The sequence below is a fragment of the Centruroides vittatus genome, unplaced genomic scaffold, assembly GCF_030686945.1.
Source record: "Centruroides vittatus isolate TY-2023 unplaced genomic scaffold, ASM3068694v2 scaffold_1478, whole genome shotgun sequence".
Classification (NCBI taxonomy): Eukaryota; Metazoa; Arthropoda; class Arachnida; order Scorpiones; family Buthidae; genus Centruroides; species Centruroides vittatus.
The window spans coordinates 494,638-513,487 of NW_027122680.1; the positions used below are offsets into that span (position 1 = coordinate 494,638).

General features: G+C 29.3%; 1 protein-coding gene across 3 annotated transcripts in view; it reads right to left on the reverse strand.

Annotated features, from left to right (window-relative positions):
* Positions 1-18,535, reverse strand: part of LOC136987145 (rab GTPase-activating protein 1-like) — a 33,286-nt gene extending 14,751 nt beyond the window's left edge. The window contains exons 1-3 of one of the 3 annotated variants that reach the window (XM_067284822.1): positions 18,518-18,535; positions 3,644-3,858; positions 1,629-1,854 (exon numbers count right to left, since the gene is read on the reverse strand). In XM_067284822.1, the coding sequence (XP_067140923.1) occupies positions 1,629-1,854; positions 3,644-3,820 (403 nt within the window). In that variant the 5' untranslated portion in view covers positions 3,821-3,858; positions 18,518-18,535. Of the gene's footprint in view, positions 1-1,628; positions 1,855-3,643; positions 3,859-13,789; positions 13,857-16,483; positions 16,659-18,517 lie in introns of those variants that run through there. The other 2 variants (XM_067284821.1, XM_067284823.1) reach the window with 2 other exon arrangements.
* Positions 18,536-18,850: the final 315 nt, after the last annotated feature.

Sequence of the window (18,850 nt, forward strand, 5' to 3'; positions counted from 1 at the left end):
AACTATAACTATTTCTATTTTTCACAGTAATGAAATTTAGCACATTATTTCCTTCACTGTTTTATCCATTTTTACTTTTCCAAAATAAATGCGAATCTTTTATTTGCTGTCTGAAACATCAACCGACGATCAGCAGCACTAAATCATATGATCAATATTAGATATTTGAACTATATTGTCACATTACCTCAAATAACTTTATTTGTTAATAGGAAATTTAAATTAAAGGCTTGTAACATTTAAAGTGCCTTTAATACAATATTGTCATGCAACACTAAAATGAATAACTCTTTTATGAGTATATTATTTCAGTAGTGAAGAATGGCCCCAGTGCCAAATGGTACATTTTGAAGTCATGCGTATTGTAGCAACATGTATTTTCCAAATCTTTCCATGGTGAAGGGTCCAGTGTCATGTTTTTAATTACAGCACTTCAATTTTGACATTAAAACTGGCACCAAGTGATCCATGTAAAGTTTCTTTGGTGGTGAAAGTCCTGTATGATGTAAGTATTTAGAGGAGTTCACCATTATTGTGACGACATGCAGAAAAGTATGGAATATGTAAGTTCAGTAGCTCTATTTCATGGATTTTGTATTGTTTTTCTAATTTGTTACTTAACAAAACTTAATAAACTTAGCTATTTGAGAATTTCTTCAACCATAAGAAACATTCAATTTCAAACAAAACATTTCTTAAAATTAACAGGTGTCTAGAAATTAAGAAAATTCAGTATATATCCAAACATTTATAATGATAGTGAGTGGATCATAATATCGGTAACAGAAATACTAGCCCTTATCCAAACAAACAATCTTATCTTACTATATATTTGTAATTATATAAGAATAATCATAAAACTAATTTTGAATATAGTAAACATTAAATTGTATGTTAATGATAAATTGAGAAGGAAAGTGTCATACGTGAATAAATACTATATACAAAAAAAGTCGCGTCTGCATAAGTTGTCACCTGGATAACTCAACACAGTCATTACATAGTCAGTTTTGTGTGGTCCCGGCCGACTTACATTAGGCATTAATGTTATTAATGTTAAAAAACTCTGTTTACTCGACATCGTTTAAGTCATCACCATAGATAAATCAACATACTGTTTCTGTTTCACACTCGTTTAGATGTCTGATAAGTCAACTCCCCCCATTAAAAATGAGTTCACACCACACAGCTTACTGTACGGCGTAAACTCGTTTTTTTCAGAAGGGGACGTCTAAAAAGTGTGAAACAGAAAAAGTATGTTGGTTTATCCGGTGGTGACGAGTTAAACGACGTCGAGTAAACCGAGTTTTTAAACATTAATGTCTACGTAAGTCGGCCGGGACCACAGAAAACTGACTACTTAATCTATGGTGTCGAGTTATCCGGGTGACGACTTATGCAGACTCGATCATCTTTTTAATTTTAAGAGGAGGAAGGAAAAAAAATTTATATCTTGATATTAATTTTTCTTTAAGAAAGTTTACAATTGAAATTGAATTGTTTTTTAAAACTGTTGTTTGACATTTGAATTTTTAAAGTAAAATTACAGTAAACAGATAGGCCTAAATATTACAAAAATTAAACTTTATTGTATAAATATTGAATTATTAAAACAGATTCAAACTGACCTTCTATGGGACTCGACGAAGAAGTAGACAATGTAGGCGACAAATTTTTGTCGGAACATTCGCACCCTTCCATGTTGTCGGACAGAGAAATATTCATTTTTCCTAACTTTTTCTGCAATTTCAAATTCGACTTTTCCGATATATTCTCCTTCTCGTGCTTTTCTTCGCCGCCTTCTAAAGACATTTTGTTTTCTAAATCTTTTTCTTTTAAACCATTTGAAATAATCTGTAAAAGATTAATATTAAACTATCATATTTCACACACTTAAATATTAAATTATTTTCTCAATGACAAATAGTACACTCTTATTTTGGAATTTATCATCAGATATACATTAGCATACATGTTCATTTTAATAAATTAACTCGTTTCTCTCCATTAAAAAAGGGCTTACATTTTGGAATAACGTGTAAAGTATCTAATATTTATGATCAACATCAGAAAAAGTTCAAATATAGTTTAAGGTGATAAAAATCCAAGATAATAAGTACATTTAAATTCACTTATCATCCTGGCTTTTTATTAAAAGTATTTTTTACAATTGTACTACTAGTGGAAAGAATGTTTTAAATAAATTTTGTATATTGAGGTACACGAGAGCATTAAGACAAAGATCACGTCTACCGTGAGATTTTGTTGTGTTCCCGAGGTGTGAAAAGAAATGTGAAGACATGTTTTTTAAAGTTTCTTCTATTTTTGAAAATTTTAAGAAGTATTTATTAAAATAATTACAGTTACACAAATTTTTAAATTACAGTAGAGAGTCGTTTATCCGAACACTGGTTATCCGAATGCTTTCCAGTCGGACTGTGTCGTGCCGAATCGAACTTTTTTGATACTAAATTATACTTTAGAAGTATAATTTTTATGTTTTTATATTTTTCAATGTATTTATTTTGTTTGTACAAAATAAAGAAATAATTTTTAACGATACAATAGCCTCGATTATTATTATAAAAATTTTCGTCAGGCTTAAAATCGACGAAAATTCGACACGAAGCGACACGAAACGGAGAAAAATTTCAACATCGGACAGGTTAATATATTTTTTCGTCCATAATCGGTTATCCGAACAACCCCAGTCCCCAATTGATTTGGATAAACGACTCTACTGTATATCAATTCCAGAAGGATATTTCAGCAACACTTCATGTTTAAATAGGAAAGAGCATACAAAAAGGTCAACTCAACTGTATAATCTGTGTTTCTCTGGTTTGAATTTTCTTCTAAACAAAAATAGTTCTTTAATAGTAAAAACAGGGATAAGAATTTACTACAAACGTATTATATACCACGTACTGTTAAATACTTATGCTTGACAGTTAAGTCGTAATTAGCATTTTCAATAAACTCCAACTTAAATTACTAAAAGTTTTGTTTCACTGGTGGTCGAATTGTCCATTAAATGCAAAAATTTTTATTTTAAAATGATAAAAAAATATTTTATAATCTCTAATTGTAATGTGTGTCTGCAGGACAAGGCTTTAAAACCAATAATTAACCATAAATTATATACATATATATATAAGAAATTTGGCTTATTTCTTACAACTTACAATACTTATAAAAAATGTACATATCACATAATGCAGTTTCCTAAATATTTGTTATATCTACTCCAACATTTTGTCTATGAAATGATTATGTTAATTTTAAAAATTATTTCTTTCCCTCCTTACTTAGAAATGAATGGACTATCGTAAGTTCAGAGTCTCTGTAACAGATGATAAATTCTGGCAAAATAAAGCTTTTAAAGCCAAAATAAAGGAAAAGCTTCACATTCAAAACTGAAAATCTAAACAAAAAACTTATTTTTTTTCCTTTGTTTTAACACCTACGTTAGTAGACTATTCTGTTTAAGTGCTAAGAAAAAAATTATATACACACAACCACCACATCACAAGTGTTTTCTCTCAAATTTTTATACTTGAACAAATATTCCAAAATGCTTATAAACAAAATTTAAATTTATAAGAAATACCAGTAATATATATATATATAAACAACCGCCTACCTCTTTTCCTTTAGTTTCCATATCATCATCTAATTGATCGTCAACATCCTGTAGTAAATTAATTTGATTGGTATGACTTCCCGTTACTTGAAGTTCTGGTTCTCCTTCGCCAACAAATTCAAATTCTTCGCTTGTTGCTAGAGACTCTGAACTTAGGCTGCAGTCATCGTCCATCATAATGAAATATCTGCTTCATTAACAGATTATTTGACACACTGGTATGGAGGAAAAAATAAGATTAACTTTTATATTAATTCTTCAATTTATGATTTTATAAGTATACAAAAAATTCTGTTTAAAAATATGTCCAAAACAGCAGCCTATTTTCCCCAAGACCCTCCATCCTTTGCTAGGCCTTTGAGCTTAATTTTCTTATATTCCATGTGAATATAGATGATTAACATAAATAGTACAGCTCTGCAGAACACAATCCCTTGTCATGAAAACCTCACGTAAACATCCTTTTACTAATACAGATGTTTCCAGTGTTCTGATTGGGACACACGGACCTTGACAATTCTCTCAAATGAACAGAAAATTTACAGCTATGAACAACTTTGAGACAATCTAGAACTATACTTGTTAACTCAAAACTAACATAAAGTTGGAAGATTTTTTTTAATCCGTTAAACTTCGACTTAACTAGGTTTTACAGTATATCCAATTTTACATTTTAATAGCTAAAGTTAGAATTTTATCTATCTAGAACAGTCACGAGCAAACCGTGGTCTACAAGTCCTAATAGGCAACCCTCGGGGCTTTGGCAACAATTCTACTTTCTTGTTTTCTGCCTCATGCTATTATTTAATGCCAATTAAGTCGATATTTGTGACAAAAAACATTCAAACTAAATTTGGCCAGTTAAATATAATAAAAAACTATATATTGCTAGTTTGCATATCGTTATTATTTGCATATAGATGGATACAGAATATGTTTATACTCTGCAGGTTTAGTCTAAGAAAATATGCATGCTGTCTGCTGAAAGCATACAAAGTTCACTTATGGTCTGTATCCAGAAAAAGTTGTTCGTCACTGATCAACTAGTGTCCATCTGTTATATAAAACAGGAGGTATACCTTTATAGAATCTCAGATTTTTCTTTGATAGCTGTTCACAACTGCTCTACAATCTATTTCCATTTTAAATGAGTATCTAAGACTGAATTAAACATATTGGCATAACACTAGTCACACACTGCTGATTAACAACCATAGAGCTATAAACAGCTTATGAAAGATAATATATAGCTAGGTAAAAAAAACTGTACGACCAAATATAATTCACTACTGCATAGCTCACTTTCAAAAGTTAATAGAATGAAACATTCATGTAACTAATACTCATATTTCGCTATATCAAATAAACTTAATTGTAGAACAAAACAGCGTAGTTTAAGTAAAATTAACAACATTGCTATGTAATAAATTTTATTTATATAATGTTATGTTTAGTCCTTAACTTATTCTATTTGGTATAATAAAATACGTTTGAATTTAAATAAACTGATATGTGCAATTCAAAACAGTTTATAGTCCACTTTAGAAAAATATCAAAATAAAAGCATCTACTTAAATTCCTTTTAAACTAAAACAAATTTATATTAGCAAAGCATACTTTCCAACTGATAATATATTGACGGAAGTATACTGCTCGGTATGAAGTTAAATTAGAAAGAATTCTTATATAATTAAAATCAAACACACATGCGATATTTTGATATTTTGCTGCTGGATGGCCAGGACAGAAATGGCATCAGCCTACAACTCTGGAAGACCTGGGATCAAATCTTAGTAGAGAAATCTCAAAATTTTTTTTTTATGGACAGTATTCCAGATATATTGGGCCTCATCCCAGTGGCGTGGCGAGGGGGCAAGGGGGTGTGTATCATGCACCGGGCGCCACTCGCAGAGGAGTGCCCAAATGGCCTCCAAGACAAACTGTGTGTGTTTCTGGAGGAGAAGGGGACGCCAATAAAGTGCTGTGCCCCGGGCACAAGTTCTGTTTCGCTACACCACTGCCTCATCCCTCGCTACCAAGCAATGTTGCCAGACTTTGAAATGCTGAATTCTTCATTTGATTTCAGTTCTCTTCATTTTTACACAGTTTAGAGAAAAATTATTTTAAAAAACCTTCTGTTTTCTGTATTTGTTTTATTTTCATAAATAACAACACTTTTAAGAGTTTGTGTATGTTTGAATTTTTTTCTTTAAAAATGCACAAAAGTATACAACTTATTTAAATATGTTCTAGAAATAAACAATTGATCTTTAACAAATAAGGAACTTATTTACACTGCAATCGTGTACGGGTAAGAAACAAGCTGACGGCAAGCTGAAAAATCAGTTATTGATGTCACAATAACAATGATTTTTCAAATTTGTTGTTATGACATTAAAAATTGCAGCCTAACACTGTGACAATCATATTTTAATTTAAAAATCACGTGACTTCCAGTCTAACTATATACAAACTTTCAATCCAAATCAGATATGGAAAGCTACTAGGCTTTCCATATCTGATTAACGAACAACAGTAGGAATTTATAAGTCTGAAATTTGAAAATCGCAGCTTAATATTGCTAATCATAAATTACTGTAAATAATCCTACATTTTTAAGATTCGTACAAAATGTTTGATCATATTAAACATCTGTAAAAAACTCGCAATGACTTTGGTGCATACTCTAACATATGTTCGAAAATTAAAACTTCTGTGAAGGATCTGAATATGGAAAGGAAAAGGGGTCCTGAAAAACATTTAACCCTGCTTATATTTGATTAAAATTTGGACCCCTTAAATATCTTAGCATTGTCTACAGTAATTTAGTGTTTATGGAGTCAAAGATAAACCAAGAAGCTATTCATAAATCTAGATTATTGGATTTATTGGATCTATATAACCAAATTTTTCATTTTTAATTACAATAGAAGTAGAGAAAATTTGAAAGCATTTAGTGTACACGAACCGCACCATTCATTTATATAAATCAGAAAAAATTTATATATATAATACACATATCAAAGTCTGATGAGTTAATATAATAATCCAATGACCGCCTAAATATAATCAAATAATTAATACAAATAAATTTGGTACTAGAGGTAAGAGTCAGGTGCCATCTCTTATCTAAATTAATAATCATCACTTTAAGGCATTTGATTCAGTATATGTTCCATTATTACAACAAAAACTTAAGGAGAGTGGTGTTGGTTCCCAATTTATAGGAACGATATCAATACTATTTCAAAACTATAAAATACCGTATTTTACGGACTATAAGACGCACCTGAATTTTGGAGCCAATTTTTCGAAGAAAAAAGTGCGTCTTATAGTCCGTAAAATAACGATAAAGATTAAGCACGGTAAAAATATTCTCCCACTATTAACTCATTCCCGTGGCATCCTTCAAGGGGATCCATTATCTCCACATTTATTTAACTTTTACTTGAAAGATATAGATCATCTTTTTTCTGAAGCAAACGATGGTATAGTTATAGGCAATAAAACATTCCATTACATTCTTTTTACCGATGACTTGGTTCTGGTAGCGCCGACAAAAATTTCACTTCAAAGGAAAATTAATCAATTAAACTCGAATTTCAAGTCTAAATATCTAGCAGTTAATTCAAGTAAAACTAAAATAATTATCTTCCAGAACAACAGTAAAATATCTGTAAACAAAACAAAAATTTATTATGAAAATATCCTTCTACAAACTGTCAGCGAAATAAATTATCTAGGAATTAACAGACTGAAACCTAACTTTTAAAATCGCATATTTCTAAATTCAACAATAAAGTTAAACGAGCAATTGATAATCTTTTATTTTTATGCTGTAGATTGAAAACTTCTGACTTAAGAATACACGTGAAACTTTATAATTCGATTATTAACCCTATTATTTTCTATGCCAGCCCCATATGGAGCTTGGATCGTCTCTATAAGTTAGAACTTTTTCGTATTTACTATTTACGTAAATTATTTTAGTTAGAACGAACGATACCCGGATATGCACTACGTCACGAAACTAATCGTATATGGTCCTTCCCGTTTATATTAAAACGTGTTATTAAATTTTATTACAGACCCAAATTCAATAGCGATAACAATCTGATCGCTCTATATCAGGAAAATATCAAGCAATCTTCAAAAAAATAAACAGCTGTGGCATAATAAACTAAAAACTATCTTCAATTCCTTGGGAGTATCAGAATTACTATTTAAAGATAACATTCGAGATTGGAAAACAGGTTATTCACTACTTTTGAACTCGGCTATAGCACAATCCATAAACAAAGGTCAACTCTCCCTATACAGCAGTAAATATCATCCGTGGTACTTAGACATATTTAAAATACCGTCTGTTCGACCATATATGTTGTATTCGGTTAATTTGAATGTAAAACTCCGTTTAAATAAATATTCACTTTTTGTTAACAATACTTATATAAATTTTTCAACAAAAAAATGTTTTTTTACGTAACTCCAACGATTTATCACCTTGCCATTTAATATTAGAATGTCAAAAATTAAATGATATCCGTGAACACTATGAAATGGCTCGGATTTTTAATTGCAACTCGCTAACAGAATTGTTAATAAACTTAAATAAAACGAGCAAAAAGGACTTATATAAAATTTATAATTACTTTAGTAAAATAATCGATTATTTGTAACAACAAAACAAGTTAATATTAACTAATACTCAAAATAAGATATCATTAATGTAATGTGACAAAAAAATTGTAATAATTAAAATAAAAATGTACGAGATGTATTTGTGAAATAATATGTGTAAATTAAAAAATCAAAAAGTATTGTTACGAAACAAAGAAAAAAACAACATAAATGTAAACCCCTCGTAACAGGGAAAATAATTCCCAATGGATAATAATAAATGATGATGATGATAATTATCACTTTCTAAATTATTTATTAAATTATTAACAAATTTTTCGAATCTGTCTACACTGTCACACCAGTGTAGTTGCCAAACCCACAATGGGCCTAGGAAAAAGATCCTCTTAATGTTCAGAGGGTGGTCAAGCCAAAAAAAAAAATCGCTATATTTAGTTAATTATGAAAGGAATGTGTGTGTGAAATTGTTTAAATTTGAAATGTCAATCAGGAAAAAATATACAGAAAATAAATTTAACAAATCAGTACAATACAACATTCTACGACTTACCTTTCATTTAAGCAAGTATCAAAAATTCATCGAAAACTTCAAGTTTAGTAAGTTACGAACAAGCAAAACTTAAAATTAACATTCTAACAATGACCAGTTTTTACTTGCTAAGGAAGTCTAATTAAGGATGAAGTACTTGCTTAAAGATTATTAACCAGAAAATTTATGCTTAATTATACAATAACAACATCTGTTTTAAACTAATTACTAAATAATTATTAATCATAATTATTAAATCTAATAAGAGATGGTGCCCAACACCTCCCTCTAATATCTGTGTATCTTGATTCAAGTTAAAGTAATAACATTATAATAAGATTAGTAAATACCAATTTATATTTTTACAACATTCTAGCAACTGATTATAAAAATAAATTAATTTCTGCGATTAATAATACACATTTGCCAACATAAAATTGTTATTGTAAGCTGTACGAAAGTACTGGAAATTCGATATAACTAATAAATCATTTTATTGCGATGTTTTATGGTGGAAAAATCAAGTTTCAATACCAAATACAGCAATTTGCCATATCGTGTTACATAAAACTTGATCTCTTAACCTTCCAGTAAAAACACTTCCTTATTTAAACAATAAATACTAATTTGTTTTTGTTTGGTCTCTCTCACAATCTGGTATCAGTTTACAAACTTAATATCGGTTCCTACTTCCTGTCATTTTTATTGTAAACTGTTTTTCTAGTTTAATTATTTGTGCGCATTTTGAAGGATAAAACTCCTCCTTCGGAGTTTAAAAATCTTTAGTCTCGACGCTTGGAGCTTTTGAGTGAGTAGTCGAAAGCATTAGAACACCAATAAATACAGGGTCTTCACAAAATAACTGCAGTATTTTGTACACAATTTAATAAATAATAAAGAAAAAAATTCACTTAAATGAAAGGGCATATTTTCAACTTTTTTTTTGATATTTAGTACATTTGGATTTCCTTCTTGGCCCCACAAACATCCAAGCAATACTCCATGTTCAAGCCAGCATGTTTTTTTGACATGATAATTGCAATTATAGTAGTCACTCATAGTCTGTTACTTTAAAACATTACATCTATTGATGAACTGTCTTATTTGAAGCTGCTCTACTGCCATACTCATAATAAAAACTTCATTGAATAGTAACAACACATTTAGTTTTGATGAAAATCACACACTGCATATGTTCTGGTAGATGGTTGCGATGATAATGATGGCACAGTGCAAGTGTAGTGGTTTTTTACTCAATGTTACATACACCAAGAACTATTTTGAGATCCCGAAGACAGTGGAACAAACATTTAGTGCTGAGACTGATAAAGACCGTACATGTATAGTGCACACATGTAACAGGAGATTTCTGGGTGTAACTGGCTATATAAGGTGGAGTGTCATTTATATCATTTCTCTCTTGTGCTCTTACCACAAATATCAACAATCATAAAATATTATGAACACATGTTTATTTGTGCTTCAGTTGTAACTGTGTGAAGGAAATACTACAACTGTCATGTTTTAGCAGTCACAGTGCAAGAAATCCCATATTGAAAAGTTCTAGAGTAAATTTCTCTCTTGCAGAAATCTCTTCCACCTCTTGAAATATCAGTATACAAATAAACAATGAAAAGTAAAGAATGAAACTGTTTTAAACACGCCATAGGTCGGCATTCCTGCAACGTGTATGCTCCGGAAAAACAGTGGTCGTGCGGTAAACAACAACCATATTACAGACTGCCCAAATTCAAAGTTTTCTGGTAATTTCAGATCTTTGAAAGCCAAAAATTTGGTCCCATACTATTACATGGGAGGTGCAAAAGTGGGCGCACAATTTTTATTATGGAAAAAAGTATAGAAGCTAAAATATTAATTCTTACGCATAAATCACAAATAAGGAATACAAAATATTATTATTGAATTCCGCACCAAACATCCGTATTTCATAGTTTCACAACTGTATACCTATCTTTGCATCACTCATGTATATATAATGTTATTTAACTCCAGATTGCAATGAACCTGATAAACACAAATGGACAAAACAATCAGATTCCAAGTTTTATACTAAATGTCTTCGCAAAAACAGGCAAGTTTTTCGATCTTATACTGTAACTCAGAATTACTCACGAGAAAGCGACAGAAAATTCTTAACTTACTGAATTTATTGAATCAGAATATCAACAAAAAAAAACTCTACAAATTTTCCAATTAACTTTTACATTTTCTATAAGAAAGACTTAAAATTTAATTAAAATCAAGAATCATTTATTACTTTTAATAAATTATTGTTGCAAGACACATTCACTGGTAACAAAAACATGCCAAACAAAACAAAAAAAAAAAAAATCAGCTTGATAAGAAAATATAAACTGGCATGCTTCCAAGGTGACACTACCAAAGTGATAACTATATTCATTTTGACAACTGATACGAGCCATTCCCTGAAAATAAAATAATAATAATAATTCCAAAAATGAAATTCTAACTTACAGATTTCATAATCTTCTTGTATATTAAACTAATTCTTTACAAATTAGTTTGGTTTTTAAACTAAAAAAAACTCATTATTAAGTTATAAACTCTAACTATAAAAATAGTTACGACTTCTCTACGTAGTTTGAAATGCTTTAATGCAGAAGACAACTATCCGTTTTCAACTGTTAAAGCGATACTTCGAAGAAAAATGTCGACCAAACTCATTTTCTCTTGAGCAAATTCTGCTGATTAAACAAAACGTTACGAAAGGTTCTATAGTTTTGAGAGATCGCTAGCTTTGTAAGTAATCAATAACGTGAATTTTCTTTTTTTTAATGCCAATTTATAAAATTTGACTGTCTTAATTTGATATTTAAACCTTACTTGCAACTGAAGATAATATTTTTCTACAGTGCACATACTCTTATCAATTTTTTTTTAGTTAAGATAACAGTGTGGAAAAATAAATATCCTTTCCTATATATGAACGAATGCACATTTTCGAAAGTGGCAATACGTATTGCATAACAAACAGCCTTTAAATTAATAAATTGCTATATTAAACTCTTAAAAACCATTCTTTGCGCATGTTTAAAATTTAAAAAAAAAAATATTATTAAATTAAATAATAATATTTTTTAGATGATGACTTTTAGGATCGAGTAATAAGTAGAATTAAATTGTCATAAAAACAACTTAAAATAATTAGTTCGGACGCATTTCGGCACCGTAATTTCCTGGCGGACTTGGTAATAGCTGGCATCGTTGGCTTTTTCCCGCAGTTTAAGCTAAATTAATTAATAAACTTCGAAGTCTGATTGAAGTTTATGTTTAAGGCAAACAAATTAAACTAAACAAACAGAAAATTAGTGTCGTCTCTGCTGTTAATTAATTAAAAATTGTTATTGTAATATTTATAAGGATAAAATAAAATACAACTATCCAAACTACAACATATAAAATTATTTTATGAAGTTTATGATATATTACATATTTATATAAATGAAAATTCATAAATAACAACCTTTACCTATTTAAATTATAAAACATGTTAAAAGAAATCAAGTTAGAATGATAATTTCATTATGTGAATCTATTGCAAATATCACTATCGTCAGCTGTGAAAATACAAAAGTTAAATCGACCGAAATCATCGTGCAGGTATTTTACGATTAATTTTAAACTTTCACGTGCGTTTTTTAATTATATCTAATAAAAACTAAATTAAGTACGTATTTAAAATTCTATTATAATTGTATCTTCCCTGTAAGAATAAGCAAGTATAAGACTAATTTAAAAATTTATATTATTCGTTTATATCCCATAACATACTAACCTGGTTACAGGCTCTTTTAATAAGATACTTTCAACAGAATTCGAAAGATTAATCATTTATATTATAGACTGTGTTACTATTAATAAAAACAAATTAATTAATCGATGCCAATAATTTCGGTATAAAGTAACTAAATGATAAATGTGTGTATTTACACTTACGTTTTATCGCAAACTGATAAGATTATTCAATAATACTCGGTTCAATGCCATGTATTAGTACTTTCTGTATAAACGAATACCAAAAATAAGTAAAAAAATTTACGTAAATTATAGCATTTTTAATGTTTTATACTTCTGGAAGACTTGATTAGTTTACAAAATTAATTTATCACCACAAATTACAGACTATAAATATAGTTTCCCCATCTAACAAATGTAATATTCAGGAAATTCTGATCCCATACGAGTTAAAATTCTTACAAATATATAAAGAATTTTTAATTTTTCAGGGACAAAAACAAATTAAATGACTATTTTTTGTTATATTATTTAATAGTTTATTATTTAGATAATAATAATAATATATACACACAATTATCGTCAAATTGTTTTCGCTTATATAATAGATATATTTGCCTCCAGCAACATAAAAAATTTTAAACTTTAAAACTGGTCTTAACTGATCAATGTCAGATAACTACAGCCGATAAACCCGGTATTTAGAATAATTGTGATAGATATATCTCTTATCGTTACTTAAAATCCGAGCAATACAAAACACATTAATTACCTCGTTATTTCAGGTGTAGCCTATATTATTTTACAGTTGTAAACAAAGTATAAATTTCCTCCCCGTGTAATGTTTCCAAAGCTTAATTTAATAAGTTTGTCGATTATTCAAAAGTCGTAATTATATATTATTATGAAATATTAATTCTATAATGCTATAAAAACATTAATTATGCAACTTAATTTCCAACCTACTGATTATATGAGAGGAAATTGGAGTTTAAAAACTGAATAATTACATTACTAATCATTTTTTATAGCAAGTAGCATAAAATAAATATTCATTTTTTCCCCTTAAACGACTAAGTAAATATATAGGTAACAAGTACAACCTTTCCTTAAAAATATTTGTTAAAATGATTAACTTAAGTAAAAATTCTAATAATTTATTTTCTCTATTTTTATCCTATTATGAAATCTAACATTACTTGACTGTGTAGATATAACATATGAAACAAAAATAACTCATTTCTGCTTTCTCAACATATACAGAGTACAATGCTACTATCAAAATAATATCTTATTACATTCAAACAAAAGGAACTTTGACTTTTGCAAGTTTAACTTATGTGGATTGGATTATTTATGAGTTTGCCGACGGTAATTAAATGCAAATTCTTTCGGAGTTTAGCAGCCAACTGAGGAAAATTGCAGACAACGCACAAACTAGAAAATGTAAATAAAACTAAAAAGTTTAGTATTAAGAAACTGCAGACGACATACCCTGTTTTGGAACACCATACACAGTCTCACCTTAATTTTACTGCTATATAAGCACTGTATATGTGCTGCTTCATGTTCCATACATTTACCCACTTTCTTCGCATTAGCCTACACTATTGATACCGAAATTTTAACCTTATAAAGACTTACTGTTGCAAACACAGTCTTGTCTTATTTTTTTTTTGTGTGTTCAATATAGTAAACAATATTAACAGTTAAGATTGGGGAGCCCATAGAGAGTTTTTCTTTGTGTGGATCCTGCATCCCGTAACTCTGGTGAATGTGCAAGGCCAACCGTATCTTAATACTCAAACGTAATCACGGCTCAATTATGAACTTAAACTGCCTATAAAACACATTTTGTAATTGTAGCATATATTTTACAAAATTTTTATTAATCAACAATACTGTTTTACTCATTTTGATGATATTTATATAATACAATCAAAACAAATTTTAAATATTGTGTAAGTAAACGTTAAAATTCAGTTTTATTAATTCAAATATCGGAAGAATTGACCGTAATAAGTAATAAGAATTTCACTAGTTGATTCTCAATAATATCCGTTTTAAAATAATTAAGACTTTCAAAGCTTATTTTTCTACATTTATCGCATAAAAAACAAAATATATTCGATTCTTTTCATATTTTGTAATAATTTTTAAATGGTTAAACCTTCAAATTTCAAAATATAAAAGAATGTTTTAAGCTTCTTTCCAGAATAAATAGAATACTTACCGAATAAGAAAAATAAGTCTATATCAATATAATATCTTAAATTATGAAGTTTATTTAAAATTACGCAAATTAATCTACTTAAATGTCTTGACAACACATTTTCAACAGGGAGGACGACTCTGGTTCAGTAACGAATGACAAAAACGACAATTTCCTGTTTGGTTATCTACGAACAGTATTTGATCCTCGTCGACAATGAATACAATGAAAAGGAGAAAAATTAGTACAAGGACTTTGAATAAAATGGATATATTGTTCTTCAATCATTTTTAAAAGAGAATCACAAACAGCATTATCATATTAAGCTACGTACTTTAATTTTGAAATTCTCGTTATCCAATTTTCTTACACACACAAAAACAGCAAAATTATTTTTGGCATTCTTATATATGCATTACTAAAATGCAGCCATCTGAGAGATTTAATCACTCATCCATATAGTGCAAATACAGTCTATGCAGACCAGAAAACAGCACTAAACTAGTTAATGAATTAAAACAAATCTGTAACAAACTTAAATTCTCTATACAATTTATTATATTCACTAACTTAAGTATTTTTATTAAAGCTTAAAAAAAAAAAATATTGATTTCTTGAATTAAGTTTTAATGCTTTTTTCTTTTTAAATACTTTAATTCCATCATCATCATCATCATCATCATAATTTAAGTTTTCTATATTTAAGACTGTGGATCTCATGACAGGATTAAAGCATTAAAAAAAAGGTTAATCTATACAGAAAAGTGTCATATTTCTGAATCGACATTTATTAATATATAAATCGAATAAGTTCCTATAAGCAAGTCATTTTTGAAACTCCATTTATCAACCAAACTTAATTTCCTTTACCAGTTTACATTAAGAATTTTAACAACGCCGAAATTATTTAAAGCAGCCGCAAAACGACACGTGAAAGCCCGATATTTTTGTAACAAGCCAAACAATCGCCGGATTAATCCGGATACTTTACCACTACTATTAACAATTAAACACTATGCAATTCGGTACTAGAGCGAGGCACTAATCTCTCATAACTATTAAATTCAATAAGAGATTGCACCTACCCGTAGTACCGAATTTGATATTTAATTATTAACGGCGGCAGTAAAGTAGCCCGACTAATCCGTCGATCGTCCGGCTTCTCGCGCCGAACGAGACAGTTTTATTCGAAAAAATTTTGTCGTTTCGAGGACGGCCAAACCACGAAGGCCCGGCACGACTCTGTATGCTACACCACATTGTATCGAAGTATCTCCAAATAAAGCAGTCTTGTTTTACGGCGGTCACTCGAATTGGAGTAAGGCGATAGATTTTATTTATCTCGCTTTAAAGCAATTTTTTTTTTAATGTTTAATGAATGAAAACTAAGCATAGTTTTTAAAGTGTATGCTTAGTTTTCATACAAGTTTAGATATTTTCTTCTTTTTAAAGGTAAATTACTTAAAAAGGGGGATTTAAACATCAAACAGGGGGACACTCCTACACTTGGAAACCACTCAATTACAGTTTTTATTGAATATAATACTAACAATGACGTGATTTTAGTCGTTAAAGCGTGTACTCCAGTGAAATATTCAATTTAATTATTCATTTTAACAAGATGAAACCTTATACATGTACTACATACTTGATACCTTATAACAAAAAAACAAAATCTTACCCATTTAATAGCCTCTAGCAGATAATTTAAGCGATTGTACCTCGTTATTTTAAGCATATACATTCATAACACCTTTAAACGTTCTACAACACTGCCTACATTCTTCAATTGTCTAAAATTATAAATTTGTTTGTTTTTTTTTTAATCAACTGTTTATTAATGGTGTCTTTCCCATTCGCTGCTGCCCTCTGTCGGAAATATTCCGAGTGTACTCTAAATAGCGATAATGTGGATTGTAATATAGAGGGGTTTCAAGGTCGCATGTCACGTGATAAAACACACGTTTGCTCCGCCCATTCGCCATTTTTGTGGTAGTTTTCGCTCGCTTAGCTTGCACGTAGTCTGTTATTCGACGTCTTTTTTTAGTTTAAACGTACAAAAATACTGCAGTTCTATTATCATGGATTAAGTTAAAAAAGATTCTTTTCTTGCAAGCTATTCTAGCAGTCTAACAGGACGAGATGCAGCTCTGTACGAAGAGAAAATTTCGTTATGTCAAGGCGATCCATACGAAGCCAGTTTATCAGACTTCGTCGTATATCGAGAGTTGTGGCCGAAAGTAGAATTTGGTGACATTATAAACTATTTGGTTTTTACAACAAATTTCTACACCCTGTCACAAATGAAAGCTTATAAATCTTTAGAGGCCCATAACTATTTAACAAGTGGCTGGGTTTCTCCTGATATAAAAGTAAAAGTAATGAATAACAGCGAAGTAATATTGCTTGGAAAGATATGTTTTCTTTTATTTGTTTAAACTCGTGTTTTTACGTATTTCTTAAGTAAGAATTTTTGTCTGAAAGTAAAAGTCTAATTAAAAACAGCCGTGGAAATTTTTTAATTCAAATTGTTCAGTACCTTTATTTTCTAGTTGAAACTAGCATATAATAAGTCTACTTGCTTTTCGTTTTAACGTGTAATGTTTATAAGTTTGCACTAGCTAAAGCCTGAAATTACGTTAGTTATTCGTTTATAAATGCACTATACCTAACTAAATTAATATAAGCAAATCAGTAAACTCTTTTAGGTTTTAAAATATAACTTAGTGTTTATTAACGTAAATATTGAAATGAAATGTTTCTGACAAACTCTTGTATTGATATTCACTTTATTCGTAACGAAATTTTTCCGGTTAATTCTCGAGAGCCATGCAGTTTGCCTTCGTCGTGAAAGCTCCTCAGTTTGAGATCCTTGATGACAAATAATGCCGGGAATTTTAAAAAATGATGTTCCTTTGTTCTTGAGTGAACTAGCATTACACCCAATTACACAACAAATCACCATAGTGATATTCTCGACGAAAAAAAACAACACAAGAACTCCAGTTAAAACGCACGTGAACACACACAAAACGTAAACAAGTCACAAAGATGGCGCTGGACAATTGCGCATGCTCATGACGTCACTCGTGATGTCAACATGAAACCTCTCTATTAAACAATGTCATCTCTTGGTTATTAAAAAATAAAATTTTTTAATTCGTTATTTATGAAAATTAAATATTATTTTAATTTTAATAAAGAATTGGGATTAGCTAAAAAAAATTTAATAGTCTAGGATAATAAGAGACATTCAAAGTGCACTTTAACTCATTGCGTTTCACCCGACACTTTAAGAGAAAAATAACGGCGATGATAATAGTTTATCATCGCTATATATTTAATTGTTCGAATTAATATATCAGTTGTTTTAATTTTATGTTTATTCACAAATATGTAAAAATATTAATTATAAAATAAAAATTCGAATAGTTTTGTTGTTCGGTTTTATAATGAGCGGTTATAACGCGTCCCGGCTGCGATTTATTTCTGTTGCATTAGTTTAAAAAATTATAATAATAAAAGTAACTGACTTTATTGAGTTCTCCTCCTATTGAAAGACATTCAAAAAGATTAATTTGTATGATTTTAAATAAACAGATTCGATTTTAACAGTTAGCATGAGAGAAAGACGAAGAATGACGCTGTAATCCGGAAGTATACATTTGAAAAAAAAAAAAAAAAATTATAAATTAAATAAACTTAAAACCCAAACCTGCAAGATGGTACCATCTGGCCGATAATCGTTTTGTAACTATACAAATTCAATTTGTACGGTTTTAATTGTCTCGAATTCACAAACGCCGTTCTGATTACGGGTGTAGTCTAATATCATTTGCATAATAAATCATTCAGTACAGATAGATTTTACTTATAACTTACTTTTTTACATATTTTAAAGTATATAAGCAGAAATTTATAATATAATTTTCTCCGGAATCCTATGGCTATTTTATTCCGAAAAGAATTTTGATTTTTGAATATAATTTTCTACTTATTTGGAGAAAGAAGATTATGTTAATAACTCTAATATCGTTGATTTTAAATA